The 27648-nt window shown below is 55.4% G+C and overlaps 2 protein-coding genes across 4 annotated transcripts; one reads left to right on the top strand and one right to left on the bottom strand.

The window, feature by feature from the left end:
* Nucleotides 1–664: 664 nt before the first annotated feature.
* On the top strand, nucleotides 665–14018 carry CSDC2 (cold shock domain containing C2). The gene is made up of 4 exons (XM_082420706.1): nucleotides 665–963; nucleotides 9962–10260; nucleotides 11307–11429; nucleotides 12018–14018. The coding sequence occupies exons 1-4, from the start codon at nucleotides 784–786 to the stop codon at nucleotides 12178–12180; spliced, it is 765 nt and encodes a 254-aa protein (XP_082276832.1). The 5' UTR covers nucleotides 665–783; the 3' UTR covers nucleotides 12181–14018.
* On the bottom strand, nucleotides 5439–22468 carry PMM1 (phosphomannomutase 1). 3 transcript variants are annotated; one of them, XM_082420680.1, is made up of 8 exons: nucleotides 22268–22468; nucleotides 20041–20158; nucleotides 18836–18912; nucleotides 18613–18704; nucleotides 18318–18417; nucleotides 16096–16171; nucleotides 15165–15280; nucleotides 5439–5718 (listed from the first exon to the last, which is right to left on the bottom strand). In XM_082420680.1, exons 1-8 carry the CDS (start codon nucleotides 22352–22354, stop codon nucleotides 5608–5610), a joined length of 777 nt encoding a protein of 258 aa, XP_082276806.1. In that variant the 5' UTR covers nucleotides 22355–22468; the 3' UTR covers nucleotides 5439–5607. The 3 variants fall into 3 exon arrangements, with proteins under 3 accessions (XP_082276806.1, XP_082276807.1, XP_082276805.1); XM_082420681.1 differs by having other exon boundaries at nucleotides 5439–5709; nucleotides 22268–22463; XM_082420679.1 differs by lacking the exon at nucleotides 5439–5718 and adding an exon at nucleotides 14250–14782 and having other exon boundaries at nucleotides 22268–22459.
* Between the last annotated feature and the right edge of the window lie 5180 nt (nucleotides 22469–27648).

The raw sequence follows: 27648 nt of genomic DNA, 5'->3' as shown, positions 1-27648 counted from the left end.
AGACTTGCCCAAGGTCACCCAGCTTGGAAGCACTGGGGCTGAGACTCACATCCAGGGCATCTGGAGAGCTTCCCAGGCTGTGGTGCTTGTGTGCGTGTGTGTGTGTGTGTGTGTGTGTGTGTGTGTGTGTGTGTGTGTGTGTGTGTGTGTGTGTGTGTGTGTGAAGCAAACGTTCACTCTTCAATTCAGTTCAATTCACTAGAAATAGCTCAAGGGCCTGCTGTGGGCCAGATGGAGGAAGAGATGGGTTCCTGCGACCTACCCACGTGGGTTCACTCACGAGGATCTCAGAGCCAAGTGAGGGACAGACCAGTGGAGGGCAGGAGACGCGAGAGGGTACAGAGGGGAGAGGGAGGTCTGAGAGTCCCTGGGACCCTGCTGTGGCCTCCATTCTCCCAGACTCACCCCCCCCCGCGCCCCCCCCCCCCACGCACACTCACTCACCACCCCACTTGCTCCCTCACTGCCAGGAATGCAGGCTGTCCCTGGCTCTTCCTCCTCTGCATTCCTCAGCAATGGCTCCCACCTGGCAGGGCAAATTATACCCTGGCCTGGCAATAAAAGCCACTTTCCAGAAAAAGAAGCTTTAGGGCCCTGAGAGACGCAGCTAACTCTCTCGCACTGCCTGCGTCTGACTCAGGAGGTGGCGCCGGGGCCAGAGGAGACGGGGCCCTGTGTCCCTTTAAGCAGGGAGTACAAATTCCCATCCCGGTCCCTCCCTCCTGCTCTTCCTGACGTCAGGAGGAAGGCGTGTGTGAGTGAGTGAGGGGCCCGAGGTGCCGCATGCTCTCACACACACACACACACACACACACACACACACACACACACACACACACGGAGTCACACACACAGCACATCTTTCAGACCCATCCCCTGCTCATCAGCTCCAAGCGCGCGAGAGAGGCCGAGTCTGAAGCCGGCTGCAGGAGGCAGTGCCAGGACCTCAGCTGCCAGGGAGAGGTAAGGGGCTAGACCGTGCGGGCACACCGAGGGCACACTGGAAGCTGGCTCTGGCAGGGGCGAAGGAGGGAGGCGCGACTTGGGGGCTCTGGGAAGGTGGGCACCTCCCCTGGGGCTGGTTCAGCCCCGTTCAGTTTACAGAAGAGGGGCAGGCGGCTGAGCACATGAGCCCACCGGGCCATCCCGCCGCCTGCCCTCCCTCTCCCTGGCCCCCAGGGGAAGCTGAGGCTGTGTGGCTCCCTGTGAGAGGGTGTGTGTGTGTGTGTGTGTGTGTGTGTGTGTGTGTGTCTGGGACTTGTGTCTGGCTCAAGAAACAGAGAGCAACAGACACCTGCCAAGCCGCAGCCTCCTGTCTGGGAACCAGGGGGAGAGAAATGACTGGAGAAATCATTGTGCTCCTACCAGACACTGAAAAGAGAGTGCAGCAGGGAGCAAAACAGGTCTTTCCCCTTGGAATCTGGGGCTGGGGGTCGGGAGGGACCGTCTGGGGCAGGCAGACAGTTGGACCTGGAGCAGCTGTCTCATCCTGACTCTATTTCTTCCCCGATGTGATGGGGGATAATTGTGTTAATTGGCTTGGAGAGGTGGCTCCATGTTATTATCTTCCCCTTTGCCTCAGAGCCAACCCCACCAGGAACTCTTGCCTCTCCTAAGGCCACTCCTCTCCCTTGCCCACTGGTCTGGCTCTAACCTCCACCCTTGCCAGGACGCAGCCCCTGGAGGGCAGGGGTGATAAGCCAGGGGCTGCTGGGTCCCCTGCCGTGGGATTCAGGGACTCAGGCAGCCTTGGTTAGTGCCAAGTCCCTCAGTGGCTTGACCCTGGCACAAGGAGTCCAGGCGGAGATAAGGGGTGATGCTGGCACCCAGAAGGGAGACAGCAGGTTCCTGCCAATCTGCCAGCCTGCAGACTCTTCCCAGGCAGAGGGGAGGGAGACGCGGAGCGAGAACAATAATAAATACAGAGTGTGAACTGCTGCATCCGCTGGGGCTGGGGGAGGGGAAGAGGAAGTGTGCCCGGGTGGAGGGTGGGCAACCTCTCTGAGAGCCTGGCATTGTGCCCGCCTGGATGTGCTCCAGTGGAGACCTCTCCCTGGGAAGGGGCTGTCTCCAGCCCCCTGGGGGTTGGGGAGCCAGTTCCCCAAAACTGACTCCATCCCGGAGGCCTCTGGGTCCTCCAAATTCTGGATATTTCCTCCTCCCAGCCTCCTACCCCACCTCCCCCCACCATTTCTTTTCAGTCTTTTCCAAAAACATCTATTTCCCCGTATCTGCCCCGCCCCTCTGGCTCTGTCTGACCCTCCTCCAAAAAAGAAAACAAAGACAGGTGTAAGCAGGAACCGGCCCACAGGGGCCTGGGAGAGGTCAGGGGACAATCTTGGCCACAGAGGTTTCTCCCAGGCCTGGAGAGAGATGGATGGGCAATGTTCACAGAAGTCCACTGGCCATGGAGGGGGCCTCCCTAGGGGGGACTGGGGGGTCCCACACAGCTGGCTGGTGGGGAGGGGACACCTGCAGGCTGGTCTAGAGTGGCACCAGCAGAGGGAGCTCAGGGCTTAGCTGAGCTGGTCACATCCACTGGTAACAACCAGCAAAACCACGACCCAGAGCCTGGTGGGAAGAGGGCTTGGGGCAATTCAGACCTTTGTCCATGCAGAGCATTAAGATGGGAGGCAAAAAGCAATGGGAGCGGGGAGCTCTTCCCCTGCCCCAAAGCCAGTGAAATGATGGTCACCAGGATGACTGGCACGGCACGCTGGAAAGCTCATGGGCTTTGGGGTTATATTGATTTGAATGCAAGCTCGGCCAGTCTAAATGTGACTTTGACCAGTCCATACCTCTTCCTAGGGGGACTCAGGATGGGGAAGCAACTTGCCCAGGGTCACACAGCCCGGCGGAGCTGGGATGTGAGCATGGATCTCGTGGTGCCCATCCTGGCATCCCTACCCCCACTAATGCCCAGGAAGCCCAAAGGGCTTAATCATAGCAGCCCCCCAGGGCAGCTTGGGGACATGACAAGGAGGAGAGTTAAAGGGTCTCAATTAAGCTCAAGTATTGGCCGGGGCAGCGGCACCCCCCCCCCCTCAATACACACACACACACACACACACACACACACACACACACACACACACGCAAACACGCTGTGGGAGAGGGAAAGAACCAGGTTTAATTAGGTCACCTCCAGCTGCTAGAGCAGCTTTGGCACTGATGTATTTTAAGGAGTGTCTGGGAGGCTGGGAGATGGGGAGGGGCCGGGGAAGTGCCAGCTTCCCTCTGGTGGTTCTGAGGCTGTTTCCTCACCCTCCTCTGGCCCATCACAGACAAGACCTCAAAGTTCAGAAAGCCCTTCCACCATCACCCTGTGTTCCCTGTCCTTCCCCTTTCTAAGCCACCATACCCATTCCTCCCCCTCTCTGTTCCTCCACAATGGGGCCTTGGGCTGGGATCTTTTTATTGAGGGAGTTGCTTTTAAGCTTGCTGTAGTTGACAAGTGACTCACCCAAGGTCATGGTCTGAGTCAGCACAAAGCCAGAAATAGAACCCCAAGCCCTGCTCTTCCTTCTCCAGGGGAGGCAGGAGCTTTCAGGGACCTGCTGCTCCTCCCTCCCCACCTCCCACCCGAGGCCTTTCTGCACCGCCCCCCAAAACATCTCCAGGGTGCAGAAGTGCTGGCCCACAGGCTGCGTGACCCCAGCAAGACTCTTCACCTCTCTGGGCCTCAGTTTACTCCTCTGAAGAACAGGGTTAATAACAGGAATTATCATGTAGGTTTGTTGTGAGGAACAAATGAGGAAACAGGGCAAAGGGTTTGGCATACCACTTGGCACACGGTTAATAATCAATCGATGGTGGCTGTGATCTTTTTCTTTTTTAAACTCACTACTTGAAATTTGTTTTGTTTTCTTTTTTTTTAAAATAAATTTATATATTTATTTATTTTTGGCTGTGTTGGGTCTTCATGGTTGTGCACGGGCTTTCTCTAGTTGAGGTGAGCAGGGGCTACTCTTTGTTGCAGCGCACAGGCTTCTCATTGCGGTGGCTTCTCTTGTTGCGGAGCACAGGCTCTAGGCGCGCGGGCTTCAGTAGTTGCAGCACGCGGGCTCAGTAGCTGTGGCTCATGGGCTCCAGAGCATAGACTCAGTAGTTGTGGAGCATGGGCTCAGTTGCTCCGCGGCATGTGGGATCTTCCCGGACCAGGGATCAAATCCATGTCCCCTGCATTGGCAGGCGTATTCTTAACCACAGCGCTACCAGGGAAGTCCCCGTGGCTGTGATCTTGTCGTATCAGGACTAACCACCCTATGTTCTACTTGTGTATCTGCTACCCCCAGTGGACTGGGGCCCTCTAAGGGCAGGGTTGGCTCCTCTCCTGTTTGTTGTCCCAGAGCCTGGCAATCATATTCAGTGACGTGTGTGCTTCTGACAACCTCAGAGGAGAGTTGGAGTGACCCTCATGAGTCATCTGGGCCAACGAAGATTCATGTAGCTGAGGAGAAAATTGAGGCCCAGAGAAGGGCAGGTGCTTGCCCCAGGTCACACAGTTCTGGGTGGTTGAGCCAGCTTGCTTTCCCTGATCTGCCCAGAAGGAGAGGGATTCGCTTGGTCAACAGAGGACTCTGAGGGCCATCTCCTGCCCCGTTCTTTGTGGGGGAGCTGATAATTGGAGGAGCCCCAACACCAGGTTGATGGCCACCTGCTGTCAGGGCTGAGTCACCATTCACAGCCCCGTGAAGCTGTATCACAACCTTGCCTAGGGTTATCTCTGAACGGCCCTGATGTTTTGTTTTCAGCTCCCCTGGCCCTTTTGTCTGTGGAACTGCTGGGGTTTGATCTTCTTGCAGGGAAATGAAGAGGATCTTGGCTGGCAGGGTCAGAACCAAAACACTCACAGGTGGACCACTGACACAGCTCCTCAGCTCCCCTCATAACCTGGACAGGGTGCTACGATTTGCCCTATTGGACAGATGGGGAAACTGAGGCTCAGAGAGGGAGGGTCACTCAGCTAGAACACTGTAGAGCCAGGATTCAATCCTGGGCCCTCTGGGTCCTGAGCTGTCCTCTTGCCCTCCAACTGATAGTTCTGAAGGGCATTATTCCAGGCCAGAGATGCCCCCAGATGGGCACACCGAATTCCTCGGGAGCTAGGGTTTAGCTCTGTTTGAGTTGAAACACATGTTCTACAGACACATCTATTTCTCTGCTTTTGGAGTTTACTTCCCCTTTCTCAGGGAAAGTTCTTTTGGGAAAACTTCAGCCTTGCCTTGGCTGAACCAGGAACAGAATTTATCCTCGCAGGAAAAGCACCATTTGCTTTCAGACAAATCTGGCCTCTGTCACTTACCTGCTGTGTGACTTTGGGCAAGTCACTTAACCTCTCTGATCTTCAGCTTCCTCGTATGTAAAATGGAAACAATTGTAATTTCAACCTTTGAGGGCAACTGGGAAATTTAAAAATGGAAAATAATTTCTGTAAAGACTTTTTAAAAAAAATTTATTTTATTTATTTATTTTTGGATCTGTTGGGTCTTCGTTGCTGTGTGCAGGCTTCTCATTGCAGTGGCTTCTCTTGTTGCAGAGCACAGGCTCTAGGCGCACGGGCTCAGTAGTTGCAGCATGCAGTCTCAGTAGTTGTAGTCCACAGGCTTAGCTGCTCTGCAGCATGTGGGATCTTCCTGGACTAGGGCTCGAACCCATGTCCCCTGCATTGGCAGGCTGATTCTTAACCACTGCGCCACCAGGGAAGTCCTGTAAAGACTTTGTGTAAACACTGTGTATAGCATTCAGACAATAAAAGCCCTGCCTTCACTTGCCCCCTTCTGTGGCAATATTCTGGAGAAAGGGTTTGAACTGGAGGCTTACTCTGCACCCCCTTGTTCCGTTCTCCCTAGTCTCCCAGGCTGCCCTGCACTGTGCAGTTCCTTCAAGTCCAGGGCTCTGGCAGGGACCAGAGAGCGTAAGACTCTGTCCAAGGTCACACAGCAAGTCAGTAGCAATGCAGGGGCTGAACCCAGGACTCTTGACTTCCCACTCCAAGGCTCCAGAGTCAGATTCCCCTGGTTCAAGTCCTGGCTCAGACATTAATTGCTGTGTGGCCTTAAGTGAGTGACAGCCTCTCTGAGCCTCAGTTTCCTCATCTGCAAAATGGGGTCATAATAGCACCAGCCTTAAAGGACTATTGCAGGAACTAAATGAAAGGAGAAGCTATGAGGGGCAGCGCAGGGACCTAGTGTGTGGGTGAGTCCTTGGGGAAACAGGGAAGATGGGCATAAAGGGTGGCTTTGGCTGGCGGGTCTCTCCTTCCGCCCACTCCCTCTCCCCTCCATGCCCAACTTAGCCACACTGTCCGGAAGGAGCAACCTCTTACCCAGCACCCACCCAGCGCTTCCCCCATTCCATCCCATGTCATCCTCACTGAAGCTCTCGGAGGAGGGATTCTTGTAATCCCCATTTTCCAGAAGAGGAAGGAGAGAGGGGAGATCGCAGAGCAGCGCTCTTGGCACTTGTGGGGGCTACTTCGTCTGCCCCTCCAGCCCCAACTCCTGCCCGAAGGTCAACTCCTCGCCTTCTCCCTGGGAGCCCCTCTGGGTAGGTGGGGTTGTGGGCTGGGAGCTAGAGGGGATGAATGTCTGTTGTTGCTGTTATTCCATCCCCTTCTCCTCCCCCTCTGCTGCCTGGCCCATTTGGGGGAAGGGAAGGAGGGGGGCTGCCCTCAACCCTAGCCCTGGAAAATCAGTGCCTCTTTCCCCTTCCCCACTGCCGGCTTTGCATGAGACCTGGGAGCCACGCTCACTCAGTCTTGGGTCTGGAGGCCTGGCTGGCCAGAGCAGGGCCCAGCTCAGCTGCATCTCCCTGGTAACCACCGTGGGCTGCCTCTGCCCCTCCCCCACCTCCTTCCCTCCCCTCCACCCGCCATGACCTCCCAGCACAGGCTGTCACCGCCAAGCACAATACCAGGCCTGGGAAAACTGTGCAGTGGGCAGGCCGCGCCGCCCTGCTTTCTGGAGAAAGGGAGGCCGAGCTTCTCTCCCTGCCACCGGCCACCCTCACCCAGTTAGGGAAGCAGGCACCCAGGGCTGTGATGCAGGGCCCGTCATCTCCTGCTTTCCTGGCTGTGTCATCTTGGGTAGCTTTGTTGCCTGTCTTCCTTTTTGGTAACAGCTTTATTGGATATCATTCCCACACCATATAATTCATCCGCTTAAGATGGACAAGTCAACGGCTTTTAGTATATTTACAGAGTTGTGCAACATCACTGTAGTCAATTTTAGGACATTTTCATCACCCCCAAAAGAAACCCTGTACCCATTAGCAGTCACTACTCATTCTCCTTCCCCCTCCCCAAAACCTGGAACCACTAATCTACTTCCTGTCTCTATGGGTCTGCCTATTCTGGACGTTTCACACGCATGGAATCACGAAATACGTGGTCTTTTGTGACTGGCTTCTTCCACTTAGCATCATGATTTCAAGGTTCACGGTTTCAAGGCTCAGCTGTAATGTAACACGTATCGGTACTTCATTTCTTCTTATGGCTGAATAATACTCTACTTTATGGTTAACCACATTTTGTTTATCCATTTATCTGTTGTTGGACCCTTGGGTGGTTTCCACTTTGAGGCTTTTATGAATAATGCTGCCATGGACATTCATGTGCAAGCTTTTCTGTGACTGCTTCAGTTTTCTTCTTTCTAAAATGGGGACATGGGAATTCCCTGGCAGTCCAGTGGTTAGGACTCCATGCTTTCACTGCCAAGGGCCCGGGTTCGATCCCTGGTTGGGGAACTAAGATCCCACAAGCCGCGGGGCGGCGCAGCCAATAAATATATAAATAAATAAATAAAATAAAATGGGGATAAAAATGCTAAACCTGGCCCATCCCTGCCTCCTCAAGTGGGCTCAGAGAGAAAAACTGCACGTCAGCATGAGGGGCTGTGAGGGGCCATTCTCACCCCACCCCCGGCAGTTCTCCCGGCTGGAGGGGATGTGTGGGGGGCTTGCTGGGGAGGAGGGAGGCTGCATCTCCACCCCCAGGGATGGCAGAGCCAGCTCGTCACCTTGACCCAGAAAAGTCCCACTTGCTATGTGACCTTGAACAGTGGCCAGGAGACCTGCTCCAATGAGGGGGGTTGAATGGGGTGACCCCTCGGCTCTTCTAGTCCATGCAGGGCTCTGGAGTCCTAAACTCTTCCCTGGGGGGCGGGGCAGGGCGGAGATGGAGGCCAGAAAGAGACTTAGTTCAGGGATTCACCTCTGGCCCCAAGGCCTTTGGGTGAAGTGGGGGGGGAGTGAAGGAATGGGGGTGAGGAGGTGGAGAACTCGTCACCCTCACTCTTATATGACCATGGACAATGGGCACTTCTTTGTATCCCCCCCCCTTAGCCAAGCCTCACCTTAGCCTGTGAGGCAGGGCTTATCAGCTCCATTATACAGATGAGGAAGCTGAGGCCAGTGGAAGTGCTACCCAAGTCCACGGCTAACACGCAGCGGAGCTGGAGCTCTCCTGGTCCAGGCGTCCTGCCTGGCCCCACTGTGGCAGGCCGCCCGCCCCAGGCTCAATCAACAGCTAGCGTCTCTTGGAGCCCAAGACTTTCCAACCCCTGGGGAGGGGGAGGGAGGGGTGAGTGCATGGGTGGGGGAACTACATTCTCTTCCTCTGCAGAGAAAAATATAGGATGAATTTTTTTAAGGTCATCCAGGCACTGAGCTGTTGACTGGGGAATTTCTATTGATTAGCACTGATAATAGCAATTTATTGGGTACCTACAAGATGCCAGATGCCGTCACACACACTAAATCATTGAATCCTCAGCAACCAGGGGAATTCCCTGGTGGTCCAGTGATTAGGACACGGGTTTTCACTACCGTGGACCTGGGTTCAATCCCTGGTCCGGGAACTAAGATCCCACAAGCTGTGTGGTGTGACCAAAAAACAAAAACCTCAGCAGCCTTGCATGGTAAGCATTCTCAACCTCATTTTAGAGAGGGGGAACCTGGGGCTCAGGAAAAATCTCCAACATTCCTAAGAGCTCACCATGCCCTGGTCCTGTTCTAAGCATGTAGAAAGTCATTTAATCCTCACAGCAACCTCTCTGAGAAATAAGAACCAACATTATCCCCATTTTACAGAGCAGGAAACCAAGTCAAAGTTATGAGTGTTGACCAAGGCTGCGCAGCTGGTAGGTAGAGGAGCCAGGATTCAAACCCAGACCTTTTGGGTCCACATTCGCCCACATTCCCACCTGCCATGTTGGAACTGTTGAGTGGCTTGCTTGAGGTCACCAAGTTACAGGTGACAAAGCTGAGATTCAGATCCAGGTCTGTGGATTTGAAACTGCTAGCAGTTGTGCCACACTGTGTCCCGGATCAATGGTCACTTTACCCATCCCACCTCTTAGGGCCCCAAGTTAAAGAATTGAACTTCAAGCTGGAAGGAAGCTTTTTGGTTAGTCTCGGTCAGCTTGGATCACCATTAACAAAATACCCCAGACTGGGGGCTTAAACAAGACATTTACTTCTTACAGCTCTGGAGACTAAAAGTCCAAGATCAGTGTGCCAGCATGGTCTGGCTCTGTCTGGGGAGAGCTCTCGTCCTAACTTGTAGACCACCCCCTTCTGGCTGTGTCCTCACAAGGCAGGGAGAAAGGAGGCAAGCTCTGGGTGGGGGGATGTCTGTTTTTCTAAGGACACTAATCCCATCATGGGGGCCCCACCCTCCTGACCTCATCTAAACCTAGTTACCTCCCAAATGCCCCATCTCCAAATACTATCACATTGGAGGGGTTAGGATTTCAACATGTGAATTTTAGGGGAACACAGTTCAGCCCACAGCAAGGTTCTATGACCATTTTGTTTTTCTGGGGAGGATATTGAGTGCAGGTGCTGAGTGGCCTGAACTCACTCTGTCAGGAGTAGCAGGCAGGCCCAGCCCTCCAGACTTGTGTCCAGAAGCTGCACATCCTGGACCACACTCACCTGTACCTCTTTCTCCCCCTTCCAGACGGAGCCTGTGGCTGGTGAGGCCGCCGAGCAGGGCCAGGCCGGGCCCTGCCCGCAAGGACGCCCAAGCCCTTCACCGGCCCCTGCTCCTGGGAGCCCACCAGGCTCTCCCCCTGGCTCTGCCATGACTTCGGAGCCCACACCACCCCCAGTCGTGCCCCCGCTCCACTCCCCCAAGTCCCCTGTCTGGCCCACCTTCCCGTTCCACCGGGAGGGCAGCAGGGTCTGGGAGCGAGGCTGTGTCTCATCTCGGGACCTGCCCAGTCCCCTGCCCACCAAACGGACCAGGACGTATTCAGCGTGAGTACCTGCCCCTCGTCCAGGCTCTGGTGGTCCTTCCCCAGGACAGCGCTCCAGTCGGGGCTGCCCAGCTCCCCTCCTCCTCCATCCCCTGTTGTCCTCACCCGAGGACAGGGCAGCTGTGTAAGGACCTTCCAGTAACTGCTAGCATTCATTCATTCCACAAAGCTGTACTGAGCTCCCGACCAGGGGATCCAGTGATGAATAAGGCAGTCTCAGCCTGCAAGGTGCTTACAATCCAGAGGGAATTTGTCCACCATTCACTACACCTGGCCGGGTTGGGCGTGAGGACCCAATGTTGGGCATCAGGGAAGATGTCCTAGCTGGGTTGGGAAGATGTATCAGGTGAAGAAGGAAGCTGGGTGCTCCCGGTGGATGAAACAGCCTGGGCAAAAGCAGAGGCATGGGGTGGACCTTTGGAGAGAGGCGGGCAGGCTGGACAGAGACCAGTCCCGGGTCTTCGGGGTAGGTCACGGGGTGGAGTCAAACTGGGGAAGGGTTTTGTGGGAGCCACAGGGAGGCTGACATGGTTTGGTCAAAGGAGGGGTTTTTGATGGCAAGTGCTGATTGTCCCATGTCCAACCCAAGACCAGGCACAGAGCAGATGCTTAATAAATGATGAATGAATGGGTGAATGACAAATAAGTGAACAGGATGGATACTGCTGCTTCAGGAGGTAGTGAGCTCCTCGTTCTGGGAGTTATTCAAGCCTAGGCTGTACATTCTTCACTTCGAAATCTTACAACAGGAATCCATGTAACCTCAGGAGGGGAGGGTCTTGTACAGAGAGAGGGGCACTGGCTGGGAGTCAGGAGACCCGCTTGCTGTGCACCCTGAGAGAGCCAGTTCCCCTCTCTGGGCCTCAGTCTCCTTATTGTCCAATGGGATGATGAGAGGACTGAACTAGTCTCTATGGGTGTTTTCTGGCCTGGGGAGGGTTCTCCACAGCGCTGAGGCAGGCCCCGCAGACGGGGCCCGGGAGAGCTGTGGGGGTCCAGGGAGGGGGTCCCCAGCCCACAGTTCCAATACCCCTACCCTATCTTCAGGACAGCCCGTGCCTCGGCTGGCCCCGTGTTCAAGGGCGTCTGTAAGCAGTTCTCACGCTCACAGGGCCACGGCTTCATCACCCCGGAGAACGGGTCAGAGGACATCTTCGTGCATGTGTCTGAGTGAGTCCCTCCCCCTTCCCTGTTGTTGGCTGGGCCCCTGCTGCAGTTTCCTAGCAGTGCCTCCAGAATGCTCCCTAGGCCTCTCCCCTCACTGGCTGAAGTCTGTGTTCCTGGCACCTTTCTCCTCTCATAGGGCCTCCAGGGGCATGGGTGGAGGAGGGCTGGGGCCAGATGGAGAGGGGGCACTCAGACCCCAGAAGCCCTGGGAACCACTGCCTGAGTCCTGGGATCCTGTTCCCGCATCACGGGGGCTGAGAGGGCTGGGTCTTTCAGCCTGGAGGGAAGCTAGGAGGTGGGAGGTGGTCTAGGCCTGGCCCCCAGCCCTAATGCCAGGCGTGACCTGTGGAGTCACTGAGCCCTAAGCCTTGGGAACCCCCCTGAGCCCTTTTGCATCTCACTTCGTAGCATGGCGAGGGGCTGTTTATGATTCCCATTTTACAGATTAGAAAACTGAGGCTCTGAGAAGGGAGGCTGGCTCAGACTCCCTGGCCTAACTAGGCCCAGGGCTAGGCTGCCCTCAGGCCAGACCACAGGGGGCATCCAGGGAGGGGGCCTGCTCCTGGGCTGACACCCCCTCCCCCCCACCAGCATCGAGGGGGAGTACGTGCCAGTGGAAGGCGACGAGGTGACCTACAAGATGTGCCCTATCCCGCCCAAGAACCAGAAGTTCCAAGCCGTGGAGGTGGTGCTCACCCAGCTGGCTCCACACACTCCCCACGAGACGTGGTCCGGCCAGGTCGTGGGCTCCTAGGCTGGCTGGCCCCCGTGCTAGCCGCCAGGCGGGGCGGGGGGAGCCACACAGGGTAGATGGGCTGCAGCCAGCTCCACGCCCCACGGCACTGGCTGAGCCAGTCCCCCAGGGGCCCTCGGTGTGCACGTCTGTCTGTCTGTGCTTGTGGACGTGAGTGCGTGCCTCCATCCACCCCGTGACTGTTGTGTGAGTTGGACCGGGTGGGAGGCCACCAGACCTGCCTTCCCTGCTTTTCACTCTCTCTCCTTCCTCCCCTCCCTGCCACATACGCACAGGACCCTCTTGCCCTCCTAACACCCATCTGCGTGTCCACTGAGCCTCTGAGGGCCTGCGTCAGGCCTGGGCTGGGAGTCGGGGCAGCAGTGGGCCCTGCCCCCCGTACCAGCTGGCTCCCCTTGCCTCTGCTCCAGGCCTGGCCCCGGGGGCCAGACTCTGCTTGTGCTACTCACACACCCCACCTCCCCCGGGGCTGGGGTCTCCCACTGTGACCTGATCCCTCCCCTCAGAAGCCAGGCCACTGAGTGCTTTGGGGGGGCCTCCCGGCCTCTTGCCGGGGAAGAGGGTGAAACCTGGGGGCAGAAAGGCCACCCCCTCGCGCCCCCCATGGCCAAGGCCCGGCCTTCCCTCCTTCCTGCTCTCTCTCAGCACACTTGAGGCAGGAAAGACGGGCCTGGGGGCAGAAGGCAGTTTTGGGGGCTCCTGTTTTGCTGGCCAGCCCCTCCTCCTCAGCCTGGCAGTGGCTCTGGGAACCCCAAACTGAGGCTGTGTCCACTTCCCTGGGCCTCGCTGAGCCGTGCTGCCTCCCCTCCCCCCTGGGGAGGCAAAGGTCTGCAGAGGGGTGGGGGCACGGCTCCCCCGGCTTGGATGGAGCCATCCCCTTCGCCCTGACTCACAAACCCCACTGATGCTCCGCCCGTGCCCAGCCATCATGGCCGCTGAGGACCCAGCGATGACGAACACACATCCCCTCAGGCGCGCCAGCCGCAAGAATAGCTCTCAGCCTGGGAGACCACCAGCCTGCAGCCCCCCTTGCTGGACCCTCTTCCCAAAGCCGTGGGATAGTGGCTCCCACTGGCCACCAACAGGCCAGTGGCTGAGGTGTGGTCCCTGTCTTGTCCGTCCCTTAAGATGTGTGGTACCCCTCTTCCTTTTGGGCCAGGATGTGTTTGTGTGCATTCACTCCTGGGCAGGGGGTTGGCCTGGCCTGGGAGGTCAGGAAGGAGGGGCTCTACCTCCATCCCACCCCCCCTTCCCACCACACTCCCCTCCAGAGAGCACATCACCTGATGGGGGAAGAAATGGGGTTCAAGGGAGGACCTGCCAGGGAGTGATCCTCATGAAACCCAGTCTGAGTAAAACAGATGCCAAGGATGTGGGGGTCAGTGACTGTCTAGGAGGAGCCTCAGCCCTGTAGGTGCCCCAAGGCCCCAGGGGAGACACCAGCTGAGGTCTGTGTATCTCACCCCCGTCCCCAGCACAGAGGCTGGAAGACCAGAGCTGCTAAGATGCGGTGGCCAGCCCCCTAAAACTCAGAATGGCCCAGCCTGACCCCCACGTTGAGCTGGGGCTACTCTAGCAAGGCCTGAGGCCTTTCCCCTGAGGAACAAGGCTCCCTGGCTTCCTTGGCAGAAGGTTAACTCTTGGGAGCCCCCAAGACACCCTCGCCTCACACACACCGGGAGTAGCCCCCCGCTTTCGGCACCAACCAGGAAGCAGGCTGTGGTAACGTCAGCCCTGGGGCCGCCCCACAGTGTCCAGTCAGACCTCCTGAGACCCCCGGCCACCTGGACTCCCCCATCCTTCCTCACACTGGCAATAAACCCTCAACTGTGACTCAACCTGGCCCACAGCTGCCTGTCTGTCCGGGTCCCAGGGGAAGGGGCTGGGGGAGGACACCCCACCCAAACGGCCCTTGTCTGGGGCTTCAGTGGCCCACCCTCCTCGACTGCATCAGATTCCCTGTGACCCGGGGCAAGTCCCTGCCATCTGTGCCTGTCTCCTCATCTGCAAAGGCGGGGCTGTAACAGCGTCTGTGACTGGGGCCAAATAGCCATTCAGACTCCACACCGCGTTCCACGAAGTTTAGTGTACGTGAGATCAAGTTCTCACAAGTATGCACCTTCCCCACTGCTCTGCGCCCCATCTAGGGCAGGGAAGCAGCGCGCGCTCTATCTCGTACCGACACTTGCACACGCTTCCCGTGTAGACAGAAACCTGTCCTGTCCAGAAGTACGAGCAGCAGCCGCAGCCAGGGCCATCGGGGTGGAGGACGGGAGCCAGGCCCGCCAAGAGCTGACCAGCTGGGGGTGGCTGTCCGCACAGACCCTGGGCCCACTGAGGTGGGCCTTCAGCAGGTAACGTGAGGCAGGTGTCCTGGGCCAGAGGAGGGGCCCTGGCGCCCCCCAGCACCAGGGCCAGGGGCTCTCTTAGGCCCGGGCAGAGCTCTCTGGAAGTCCCAAGGGGCAGGTGTGGGCCCTGGTCACGCCTCATGTGCTGTCTCTGGGAAAAAGATCTCACGGCATCGCTGCACCGTGTCCTGCGGGGACACCACACTGTGGCCAACAGTCCGGGGGTCTGTGTAGATCTCAAAGTCGTTCCCACCCTGTACACAGAGGAAGGGCAGTGAAGGCATATGTACGCACGTGGTGCCTGGAGGAGGTGCCCAGGTTTGGGGCCCAACACCCACTCCGGCATGGGGTCCCCTCCCCACACCAGCTCCTACACAGCTGCCCCTCCTCCTGCTGCCTCAGAACCGCCAGGAGGCCCACCTCCTTCATCAGATCTGCCCTGACTTGCTGTGTGACATGGGGCAAGTGTCCAGCCAGCTCTGGGCCCCAGCCTTCCAATCTGTGTAATGGGGCTGGTGAGCAGCGGCTGTTCTCTGGGAGTTTCCCAGGAGGTCTGTTCTGTCACCCCGTGTCCTGGCCTCGATCTGGAGGTGACTTGGGGTGGGGGGACCTCGGCTGAGCCTGAGCCACACTTACGGGGCTGGTCTCGTTCCCAAAGAAGTGGATGGTGTCGAAGCAGTCCTGGTCCAGGCTGTCCAGGCAGTAGCGCTTGTCCCAGCCCTCAGGGAAGACGTCAAAACTGATCATGCCTCCTGTGGGGGTGGGAGTGAGGGTGGCAGACGAGGCTAGCAGAGGGGCGGCTCACGGGGACCTTGGGCAAGGCCCTTCGTTCATTCATTCATTCATTCAACAACCCCAGGGTGCCTACTGAGCACCAGGCACAGGGCATGGACAGACTCAGGATCCTCACGGGAGTTACGACCCAGGTGGGAGAAATGGGTGGTAAGTGACCAGACCACCTTTCAGATCATGTAAGTCAATGAAGGGGGCAGGGCGTGGGGGAGGGACGCTCCCCAGACGGTGTGATCAGGGGAGAGCTCTCCAAGGAGGTGACATTGAGCTGGACCTGAGCCAGAGTGGCAGTTGCCAGGGAATGATACAATCCCCAAGGCAGGAAAGGGCGTGGAGTGTCCCAGTGACACAGAAAGCTGGGAAAGGGCAGCGGCACAGGCATGCGGGCCCTGGGGTGCAGGGAGGGGGCCTGGGTTTCATGAGGAGTGAGAAGAAGCCTCTGAAGGGCTCTAAGCAGGGGTATGACAGGGTCTGTTTTTCCGTAAGGATCCCTCTGGCCACTGTAGGGGGTGGACTGTAGGGGGAGGTGGTGGTGGGAGACGCTTTGGTTTTTGACCTGAGCAACTGGGTGGGAGGTGTGGGTTGCCTGGGTTTAGGTGGGGAAGCCTCGGGGGGCTGGAGTTCCTGCTTGTTTTGGCTCAGTTTGCCCTTGCTGTGCCCGGAGGGCTGGGAGGGGTTTCTAAAGATGCTGGGGGGTGCAGCCTGGCCTTGGGAGTGAGGCCCTGGGGTGGGCTCATGTACCAGACCTTTCAGGCCCTCCAAGGGGTTGACGTACCTCGGGAGAACCTCAGTCCTTTGCCGGCAAACTCTGTTTTCAGGGCTTCCACAAACTTCTCCCGGATCTTCTCCTTCTGCAGAAGGGGAGAGAGCAGACTGAGGTTCTGTGGGCTGCTGTGGGCCAGGCCCTGGGCTGAGCACACAATGCATGTGAGCTCACTGAGTCTTCCAGGTGGATATCATGGCTCCCCCCACCCCCACTTTACAGATGAGGAAACTGAGGCTCAGAGAGGAGCTATGCCTTGTTCAAGGTCACCCAGCCTCAGTGGCAGAGCCAGGGCCTGAATCCCAAAGGCCTGTAACTGAACTCAGTGCCAGATCCTGCCAGTGGGGTACGGGCGGGGTATCCTGAAGGAGGCCTTGGAGCAGAGGCTCGAGGAGGAAGGTTAAAGGGATGGGACAGTCTGAGTCCCAGGTCACAGTGTCCACCTCAGGGCAGGGCTCAGCCCTGTCAGCTTCGCCCAGTCCGTAGGGCTGAAGGAGAGTAAAGCATTTATATTAGATCTGCACTGGTGAAGGGTACACAGGAGATCAGAAGGTTCACGTCCCTCTCCAGTATCAGAAGAGGGCAAAACAAGACCCAAAAGACAAGAGAAGACCCTGGGGGTTGTGGGAAGAGTCAGCGTGTCCTGTCTCATTACAGCTCATGAGATGGGAACTGTGATTATCCCCACTTTACGGATGAGAAAACAGAGGCACATAGTAGTGAAGCCACTTTTCCAGGTAACTGGGCAAGTAGGAGGTGGAACTGGGTTTAGAAACCTGGGTGGCCTGAGAAAGGGCCACCTCTCAATATGTGCATGGGAGGAGGTTCTCAGCCAGTGGTCCATCTTAACCACTCCACAAGAAAAGTCTCCATGCCTGCGGGCACTGCCTACCCGAAGCCTTGGGGCACAGGGTGGGAATGGGGATGAGCTAGGACATCATTGCAAGTCCCACCCAGCCTCAGGGAAACATCAGAGGGCAGCAGGCGGAGGCCCAAGTTCAAATCTTTGGGCTGCAACTAATTCCCTATGTGACCTTGGGTAAGCCACTTCCTCTCTCTGAGCCTCAGTTTCCTCATTCATAACATGGGTATAATATCATCTATTTCATTCATTCAGAAAGTATTTCTCAAGCACTTGTGTCAGGCATGTGCTGGGCCCGGTGGATCCAGCAGTGAACAGCCACAGAAACCCCAGCCCTTAGGGAGCTTACAGCTTCAGTTGGGGAGACAGAAAATAACCAAGATTTAAAAATAGGTGATACAGTGGATTAGAGGGTGGTGATGCCTGCTTGGGAAGAAATAAAACAGAGGAGAAGATCAGCAGGTACAAGGGGGTGCAATGTGTCGTGTAATGCTCGGGGAAGGTGACACTGAGAAGGTGACACCTGAGCAGATGTGAAGGAGGTGAGAAGGCACAGCCCTGAAGTAGGAAACTGTCTGCTATCTCTAGAATCAGCAAGGAGGACATGGCCGGAGCAGAGAGAGCAGGGGGAGAGCAGAAGGGCAGGTCAGCGGGAAGGACAGAGATGGGCTGGCGTGAAAAGGCTTGGTGGACTGGCTCCATCCCTGAAAGGGAGGGGGTACATGGTGGGGATGATGAGCAAAACGCAAGTCAAGGTTCAGCGGGGGTAGCACATCCAAAGGCGACAGGGACCTTGGTGTGTTCCAAGAACAGAGGCACAGGGAGAAGGCTGAAGAGGGAGCCCTGAGCCAGGCAGACCCCTCAGGGCTCAGGACACCACGGGAGGCAGCTGGGACATTGTCCCGTTGGCAAGCTGACCCATGGAAGGACTGTAAGCAGGGAGTGGATGGGGGCAGATAGATGTGCTTCAGAAGCTTCTCAGTGGCACTGCTGGAGAACTGACTGGCAGGGCTTTATGGCAGGGGGTGGAGGCACACACAGAGGCGAAGGGATCTGAGACCAACTCTGGAGGCTGAAACCCTAGACGTTACTTCTAGACTTGATGGGGGTGGGCAGGTGGAAATGATGCCCTAGGTGTTGCTCAGGTAAGTAGGTGGCTGGTGGTGCTGGTCACCAAGGGAGGGAAGCCAGCAGTGCTGGAAAGACGCAGAGGTGCCTACAACCATGGCGCATGGTAGGTATCCAAAAGGGAACTGGTTGAATCAGAACACCCACCCCCACCCCCCAATCCTTTTCAATGATGAGAAAATAAAGGCTCAGAGAGGCTGAGTGACTGAGGTCCTATAGCCTAAGGTTGCACAGTTGGTGGCACCTTGTCCAGTTCGGAGAACTCGATTCGCTCCTCCAGGGTGCAGCTCCGGCCAATGGGCGAGATGTTCAGCATGCCGTTCCGGAACTCGATGAAGGTTCCACTGGTGGGGAGGGGGCGGGTGGGAGGGCGGAGAGCCAGAGAGAAGGAGAAGGGCCCTGAATTCAAATCCAGCCCCACCTGGACATCAGGGGGCACAAGAAGCCACCCACAGGCAAGTCAGGGCCCATCTGAGAGACCTGCCCCTTTCCTCGCTCAGGCCCAGGAGGAGCAGGACACAGGCTGGGTGGGACCTCACCGCTTCTTGGGCAGTCTGAGCAGGGCCATGTAGCGGAGGCAGAAGTTGATCAAGTCCTGCAGGAGTTCCTCCCCCAGGTGGTTCTGGATGGTCTGGGCAAGGGACACAGGGCTCTGAGTGTGGTGGGCACAGCGCTGCTCCCCCCCGCCCAGGACAGAAGCCACCAAGGGACTGTTCCACTGTGGAAAAGGGTCCTAAGGCCCTAGGGAAGGGGGGCACTGACCTGCTTGGAGAGCAGTCGTCCATGCTTATACTGCACCGTCCCGTTCTCAGCAAACACATAATCAAACTTCTCAATGACTTCAGGGCCATGTAGAGGCCAGGGGGGAAAGAAAGAGAGTGAGACCAGGTACCCAGAGCCAAGCAGAGAGATGAAACCCACACCCCTTGGTCTGGCATTCAAAGCACACTTGTTCCATCCAGAACCTGCTTTTCCAGCCTCCTCGCCTTCTGCAGCTTGGTTTTTTCCGAACAAGCACACAAGCCAGTGTGCTTCGCTCTGGGCCTTTGCTCATGCAGCTCCTTCTGCCTGGGATGCCCTCCCCCTTCACTTCTTCTCCAAGATCCAGCTCCCTCCTCTGGAAGCCCTCCAGGACTTCCCGGCAGTGGACGTCATTTCTGCTTTGCGCTCTCACAGCCCCTCTGTATGGGGACTTCCCTTTCGTTTTACAACTTCCATCACTGTGCTATCAAGGCTGGCTGCAAGGGGAGTTTTTGGCTCTGACTGCCACAAGAAGTGGCTGGAGCACAGCCAGGAGGCTGCTGCAGGGTCAGGTGGGAGGTGACCACCTGCACTATGGTGGGGCCATGGAGATGGAGACATGGACACAGGGAGACATTTTGGACTTGCTGATGGAATAAACGAGGAGGAGGGGAAAAGGGAAAAGTCAAGGAAGTCTCTGGTTTGAGGAACTGGAGGCATTTGCCTCAACTGAGCTGAAACCGGGAACTCAGCTGAGAAAGGGGCTCTGGGTCCACACAACTTCCTGGGTGACTTCAGAATCCTCCTCTGTTAAATGGGGTAATCATACCCACCTTAAAGCGCGGTTGTGAGGATTAAATGAAAAGAAGTTAACACAAGGTCATTTTCAACAAATGGTAGCCATTACTGATTAGGCCCATTTTAAAGATGAGGAAATCAAGACTCAGCAGGGAGAACTGAGAACATAAACTATGTAAGGTCAGGATTCTGTCTGCTTTGTTCCCTGCTGTTTCTCCAAAGCCCAGCACAGTGCCGGGCACATAGTAGGTGCTCACCAAATGTTTGTTGAATCACTGAAGGAAACACCTGGCTGTTCACTTTGCTTCCTTTGCCCCACAGAAGCAGAACTGGGTCTTTGAAGGCACATTGCTCCAGGGATCTCACGAACTCCCCCCTCCTTCCACCCCCACCCCAAATGTGGAACTGGCTCTGGTTGCTCCTCTTACCTTCGTCTCCCTCTCCCAGCTGCTCAGCAATCTTAGAGTAGTCAGAGCCGCCCACCACACCGATCTGCACCCTTCTTCGCAGCTTCTGCAGGAAGGCAGCCACCTCAGGGTCGATTTTCTGCAGGCGGGCAGGGAAGCACAGCATTCTGTCCGCACGTCTGGGACCTCCACTTAGACGTTACTCAGTGCTCAGAATCTTGGGAGCCCATGTTCCACCCAGATCTGAGGCAGGTCAAGGTTTAGAACCCAGATCTCCAAATTAGATGCACTTGGGTTCAAACTCTGGCTCAAGTCCCTCAATACCAGGATGACCTGAGCAAATGGCTCTGCCTTTCTTTGCCTTAGTTGTCCCATCTATAAAATGGGGATCATAATAACAACCATGTGGAGTAGCAACCACGTCACTGTTAAGGATTAAATGAGATAGTGCTTGGAAATGAATGAACAGTTAACTAGTGACTAATCACTTGAAAAGATTCCCCACCAAGGAAATGTAAACTCATGAGTTATAATCCATGTTTTCAAACATTCAGCTATTCAAAGCTGACAATATCTAGGGTGGACATAGGGGAAACAGGCACTCTCATATGTTGCTGGTGAGAGTGTAAATTGGTGCAGTCACTTTGGAGGGTAATTTGGCAAAATCTATTAAAACTTTAAATGCAAATACCCTGTCACACAGAATTGCCCAGGTGTATATGGATGTTCATTGGGATGGTTTATAACAGTGAAAAACTGCAAATAAGCTAGTCAGTCGGAGAATGGCACACACCTGCTCTGAAATTCTATACTGTGGTTACACAGAATAAAGCAGGGCTGTGCTTCCAACATGAGAGAGCCCCAAGACATGCTGTTAATTGTCAAAAGCAAGTTGCAGAAAGGCACACACAGTATGATGCCACTTACTAAAAACAAACGCACACAAAAAACCTTAGAACTTTGGGGATGGGGCTGGGCCTGGGATCCTGACTAGTCAGAGGGGACTTTACCCTCCTCTGTTATGTTTCCATCCTTTACAAGAGAATGTCTTCGTAAATACGTGTACAATTAAAAATTAACTTTTTAAAAGTGCTAAGGACAGATCCAGGTGGGCGGACAGCATTGACACTCTGTTCTTGTTTAGGCTATTAGGTTAGGGGAGCTAAGGGTCAGAGGGAGGTGTAGGGGCTGTTCCTAGACTCTGCTACCCTCCCTCCACTGTCTTCTTCCTCCCAGCCCTGAGGACCCTGGGAGCTGCTGGAAGGCCAGGTGGCCTGATTGCTTCCTGTGCCCCCAGGGCCCTCACATAGGGGAGGGGAGGCCAAGACCTGGGTTCCTATCAGCCTCTGCCCTGCAACCTAGACCTGCTGGCTCCCTGCTCTAGGAGATCCCTCAGTAGGTCCTGGTGGACCCAGACTGGAGGGCAAGAAAGAGGCCTGCTTATCCATGCACCCAGATGGTGAGGGTGGGTCTGGGGGTTCATCCTGAGTGAGATCCAGAGGGAGAAAAACAGTGTGTGGAGCAGAGGTTGGAGCATCAACAACCCAGTGAGATGTTTTTAGAAGGAAAACTGCACTCCCACCCATCCTGTACCACAATATCCCCATGGGACCAGACTAGCCACCGCCCCAATCTCCAGGTGGAAGGAGCCCCAAAACAGCCTAAATGGTACAGAAGCCCGCCATCCTTCCCTCGGAGAGGAGGCGGATGGGGATGGAAGGGGGGAGAGGAGGGGAGGGGTTTGAGAAACTAAACGCAGGCCCAATCTTGCAAAGGTCAGGTGGGATGGCTCCGAGACCCCCTTGTCCCCCACCGATGGGGACCTAACGCTTGGGTGCGCTGAGTCTTGTATGGAACCCTGGGTTCAGACGCCAGCTTCGCGCTACCGGTGCGTCCTAGGGCTGAAATGGGGTGGGAGCCACGGCTGGGGAGGCGGGGGCGCCCCGGAGCCAGGCCTGGTGGGGTGGGGAGGGGACTAGGCCCCTGCTCGCAGCTTCCTCCCTCCAGAATCCGACCCACCAGCTCGCTCCCGGGCAGAACGTGGGCGCGGACGCTCGCGGGCTCTGACGTGGGGAACCGGGTTCCCATCACTCCCAGCAGAAGGCCCGGGGGTGTCAGGGGCCGGGTGTTGCCGCATCCCACACATGGTCCCGGGGGGCCTGGGGTCACGCCGCTGCAGGCCACACATTCGGCCTCCGGGTGTGCGCGTCACACTCCCGACGGGAGCTTCTGAACTTCGGGGCCCTACCTGGCGAGCCGGCGTGAGGGTGCCGTCCACGTCAAACAGGCAGAGGACGCGCTCCTTCCTGCGGGCGCCCTCAGCGGTGACCGCCATAGTTGCAACTCCTGGCGCCCAGCTGAGTCGAAGGATGCGGCCGCCGGAGCGGCTTTGGGAAGAGTCTAGACGGGGCGGGGCCTGGGAGGGGCGGGACCAGCAGGCCAGCCCGACCTCGCCAAACGAAGAAGGGGCGTGGTCAGGGCTTGATCTCGGAGGCAGGGGGTGGCACGGACGGGGCAGGGGCGGGGCCTGAGCTGACTCGGGAGGATAATTCTGAATGCACCAGACGGAGAAGGGGCGTGGCATAGGGAGGAGCAGAGCCCAGCAGGTTCCGTCGGATTGTTCCAAACCAGACGGAGGCGGGGCGTGGGCCTGGGACCGGAAGTGAGGGATAGAACCCGGAAGGGAGGGGCGGGGCCAGAATTGGCCCTTGGCGGGATGAGTCCGATTGCTGCTGACCGAGAAGTGGTTGGACTGGGGCGGGGTCTCGAGCTCGCAGTGCCAAGTCCCTGGGGGGAGGGCGGGACAGCGTCCACAACTGTCTCAGCGGCCATCAATCGCTCTAGGACTCACCGCCTCCCTGCTAATGCCTTTGACCTACAAATCTTGAGCTTTAAGAAATCTCCTAAAAAAAAAAAAAAAAAAAATCTCCTGATGGCCTTTTCTCAAGGCTCTGGACTTTGCCAGACGGCCTGCCCCGACCCTTACTCCTCCCGCTGTCATTCTGTCCACCACATAAAGCGCAGCTAACGGTTTACTTCCTTTAAGAAACCTTCCTGGGACTTCCCTGGCGGTGCAGTGATTAAGAATACTCTTGCCAAAAAAAAAAAAAAAGAATCCACCTGCCAATGCAGAGGATATGGGTTAGAGCCCTGGTCCAGGAAGATCCCACAAGCTGCGGAGCAGCTAAGCCGGTGCGCCACAAATACTGAGCCCTTGCGCCACAACTACTGAAGCCCATGCGCCTAGAGCCCGTGCTCTGCAAGAAGAGAAGCCACCGCAATGAGAAGCCCGCGCACTGCAAGGAAGAGTAGCCCCCTCTCGCCCCAACTGGAGAAAGCCCGCGCACAGCAAGGAAGACCCAACGCAGCCAAAAATAAATAAATAAATAAACAAATTCATAAAAAAAAGAAGCTTTCCTGAACACCTCTCTATTCACAACAATTTAACCATCACGTTGACTTTGGAGTCAGTTCTAGGTGTCTTCCCAGCTTCACCAACCATGTGACTTTGGACAAGGCACTTCACCTCTCTGAGGCTTTGTGTCCCCATCTGTAAAATGGGAAGAACACCACATACTTTGTAGGGTTGCTTTACACATGAAAAGAAATAATAAATATAAAAAAGCCCACATAGCAGGCCCTCTCCAAAGAAGAATTTGTATAGATGTGCTTGATTCTGTTACTAATTAAACGGCTATTTCATGTCAACAGCCTTAAAAATGTGCAGACCCTTTGAGCCAGCAATTCAACTTTTAAAAAAATTAATTTGTCTGCGTTGGGTCTTCGTTGCTGCGCGCGGGCTTTCTCTAGTTGTGGCAAGCAGGGGCTACTCTTCATTGCAGTGCGCGGGCTTCTCATTGCGGTGGCTTCTCTTGTTGTGGAGCATGGGCCCTAGGCGCACGGGCTTCAGTAGTTGTGGCGCACGGGCTTCAGTAGTTTTGGCGCACGGGCTTCAGTAGTTTTGGCTCACGGGCTCAGTAGTTGTGCCCCACGGGCTCTAGAACGCAGGCTCAGTAGTTGTGGTGCACGGGCTTAGTTGCTCCGCGGCATGTGGGATCTTCCCAGACCAGGGCTCGAACCCGTGTGCCCTACATTGGCAGGCGGATTCTTAACCACTGTGCCACCAGGGAAGTCCTCATCTTTTAGAAAATAAGAAAAGGAAAAAAATTGGGGATTGGTTAAATTAATTATGATCAATCCATCAGTAAGATGAATTGCTGTGAAGCCTTGAAAATCTGTGTTGTAGAATATTTAACATGGAAAAAGCATAATCCCATTTTTCTAATGGAAAAGTAGCAGACTGTCTCTGGATGTTGGTATTATGGCAAATTTCAAAGTCCTTTACCCCCTTGGAAATGCATTAGCCGCAGCTTCGTCGTCTCTAAGATTCTCTATTTCTTCCTCCAGAAGCCAGAGCCAAAGGCCCACCTCCACTCCCCTCTGTACTCCTGTGGGTTGCCCTCCAGCTTGCCAGCGTGCCTGGGTAGGCAGGCGTTTTTGCTACATCCACCATCTTTGCCCTGATGCCTGTGATCAACTCTGGCAGTTTTGGTCATACACACACTCCACGCATCTATGAGTGGCACTGATGTGCACAATACTTTTGATAGGCCTGTTTGTTTGTCTGTCTTGGTAGCTGCGGTACCCTGAGGAGATAACTGGAGGCAAAGTCAGGAGAACCACAGTGAGGCCCCTGATAACCATAGGGACTTGCACAGGTCACCTTCCTTTGCTGGGCCTCAGTTTCTTTATCTATACAAATGGGGATGTAATCTCCACCTGCAGACAGTGACTGTTGCCTGCCATTCCAGTAAACGAAGAATGTTGACTGCCATTTCAGTTCTAGAAAGATCAAGCCGTCAGCCACTGCAGACGCCCCCACGCCTCACACCATGGTGGGCCCTGAGGGGAATTCAGGGATGGAGGAAAACAGGAAGCATTATGTACTTTGGAGACTGGCCCTAGATAATAAAGATGCGTATCTAGGGAATAATTTCAATGAGCCCAGACTCTTGCATCTTCCCATATACAGAAAAGCAGTAAAATAATTGAGATGTCTGTTTTTTTGTGATTAGCAATAATCTTTTGATGTTTTTTCCAGCAAACAACTCCTGTATATCCTGGCTCCTCCCTTACTTCTTTGGAGCAGGTCCTCAGAGCTTTCTGAGAGGCTGTCTCCCCATCTATAGTCCTCAGTAAGTTCCCCAAATAAAACATAACTCGCAGCTTTTAGGTTGTGTGTTTTTCTTTAGTTGACATAGTAATAACTGATATTTATTGATCCCTTACTATGTGCCAGCCCCCATACTGGACACTTGATCACATACCTTCATTCACTCTGACAGCATCTCTAGGAGATGTTACTGTCTTCACTTGGTGCAGAAAAAGGAAAGGGATGCACTGCACGTAGCACCTGCGTGAGGTACTTTCTGCAGGCACAACATTTAAGAGGGCACCAAAAAGCTCAGTAACCAAAACAAATAGCATTTAAAAAAAAAATTACTGAAGTACAGTTGATTTACAACAAATAGCATTTTAATGTAATTTTTTTTAATCAAAATTAGATGATGAACAAAATATCAAGAAAAATATTTTAAGGACAGGATGAATAACTGTGTCCAGCTGAGGAGCCATGCTGGAGAGGCAAAGAAAAATCTGTCTTTCTTTCCAGGCCCTGTGACAGAGTTTGGTTCAGTCATTGAACGACTGTTGTGCCAGACACTGTGTTCTGGGTCCCAGGAACACTGTAGGGAACAAAACAAGAACCCTGCCCTCAAGAAGCTTTTGTTTTCTGTAGGATGCACATAGCAAATGGAACCATCTCTATGGGAGGGAAGACGGAACTCTTTTTTCTGCACCTCTTGTTCCATCTAGATCTGGCTTCTATGACTCTGGGTGCTCGCAGGTCCCAAGACCCCTCCCAGGGTCCACCTAGTCTACAGCCTGTTGGTGGGGCTGGAACTGCCTCGATTAATCTCTGATATCTCACAGTCAATACCTGTTCCTTTGCTTAAGAATTCCTAGGGAACTGGGTAAATGCAGATACCTGGGTCCCACCCCTGGTTCTGGGATCTGGAAGCTGTAGGGTGGGGCCCACAGGGCAGGGCAGGTTTTTTCCTCCTAGGGTTCGATCCACCTTTCCAAAGACAAACAAAGATAAGCTCCCTGACAGTAGCATGCCAGTGCCTTAGATCTGTAGTGAACTAGTTTCCTTACAAGTACCTTTCACAGTCTCACCCTGGATTTTCACCACAATCCATTTCACAGATGAGGCCTCTGAAACTCAGAGGGGGACGAGTGAATTGCCCTGAGGCACAGATTCAGGAAGACCAGGTGGGGTAGCCCTTATGGCCATCAGAGTGTCCCTTTAAGAGGGAAGCTCATCCCTGGCAGCTGGTGCTCAGGGAGGCCCCAGGGAGAGGGAGGAGCAGGACTGGGGAACTGGGGCTGGGAGGTCTGGCCAGAAGGATGTTTCCAGAGTACCAAAGGAAGCCAGGCCTGAAAGCAGGGGGCCTGAGACCCCAGCCTGGCAGAATCCTGATCAGAAAGGAAGACTCTTGGCTCCTCTGGGCCAGACAGTGGCTGAGGTTTGGAGGTTAGTGACTTCTGTGTTTGCTTTGGGCAGTGTAGCTCTTCCCTTGCGCGTTTCACTTACTTTTGTTAAGAACCCTCTGAGGTGAGTACCCTTGCACTGTATAGTTTCCAGAGGTAGGTACTGACACCAGAGATGTGAAGTGGTTCTCCCAGAGTCACAGCAGAGCCAGGATTCTCATTCAGTTCTGTTTCCCCAAAGCCCACACTTTTCCCTGACCCTGGCTGTTGGTAGAAGGCCAAGTGTCCACATGTTGCTGAGTGAATGAATATAGGAGGTGTTGACCCGCTTTTTCCCTACCTGGAGTGTGGCCTTCTGAGGGTAGGCAGTCCCAGCCCCAGGGGCAGCCTTGGTATAGTGGGGGTAGAGTCAGACCGACAGTTCCTAGGGCTGCCGCTCCACAGCCAGGTGACCTTGGACAAGTGCCTCCCACTCGGAGCCTGTTTCACATTTATAAATGGGGCCACCACTGCCAGCCTCTCTGAGCTGTCAGGAAGACGAGGGGTGCAGGGAAGGAGAAGTGCTTAAAGAGGCTCTGCAAAGAACAGGTCAGGGCTGGTTGCTGGTTTTAATTCCATCTCGGTTCAGGGGCAGTGGGAAGTTGGAGAGACTGTGGATGTGAGCTGTCTTTTTCTCCACTTTTCAAAATGCCAGCAGTGCTTACATTGTTTTCACAATAAATAAGTCCATTGAACTTAAGCTGAAGGGCGCATGCTCAAAGGTGGTGTTTGTGGAGGGGTGGAGGCTGGTGCTGGGTTGTCATAGGCCCCCTTGGGGCTCCCTTAGCCAAAGACAGTGGGGACAGGGATGGTACTGCCCCACCTGGGGCTGGGGGGCAGGGGCAGCAGCCCCCCAAAACCTGGTGTTAGTGACATCTGCAGATCAGAACTCAGCCCCAGGACTGTGAGAACTTGGGCAAGTCACTCCTCACCTTTCAAACTTCACTTGGGGGATGAGGCTGGTGGGACAGGGTGCGGCGGGGGCGAGTCTCCCTGGAAGGGGCCTTCGAGGCTATCTGATCCAGAAACTACCAGATG

The sequence above is a fragment of the Balaenoptera physalus genome (assembly GCF_965194825.1).
Source record: "Balaenoptera physalus genome assembly, chromosome: 13".
NCBI classification, from domain to species: Eukaryota; Metazoa; Chordata; class Mammalia; order Artiodactyla; family Balaenopteridae; genus Balaenoptera; species Balaenoptera physalus.
This window is presented reverse-complemented; position numbering and strand designations above follow the sequence as displayed.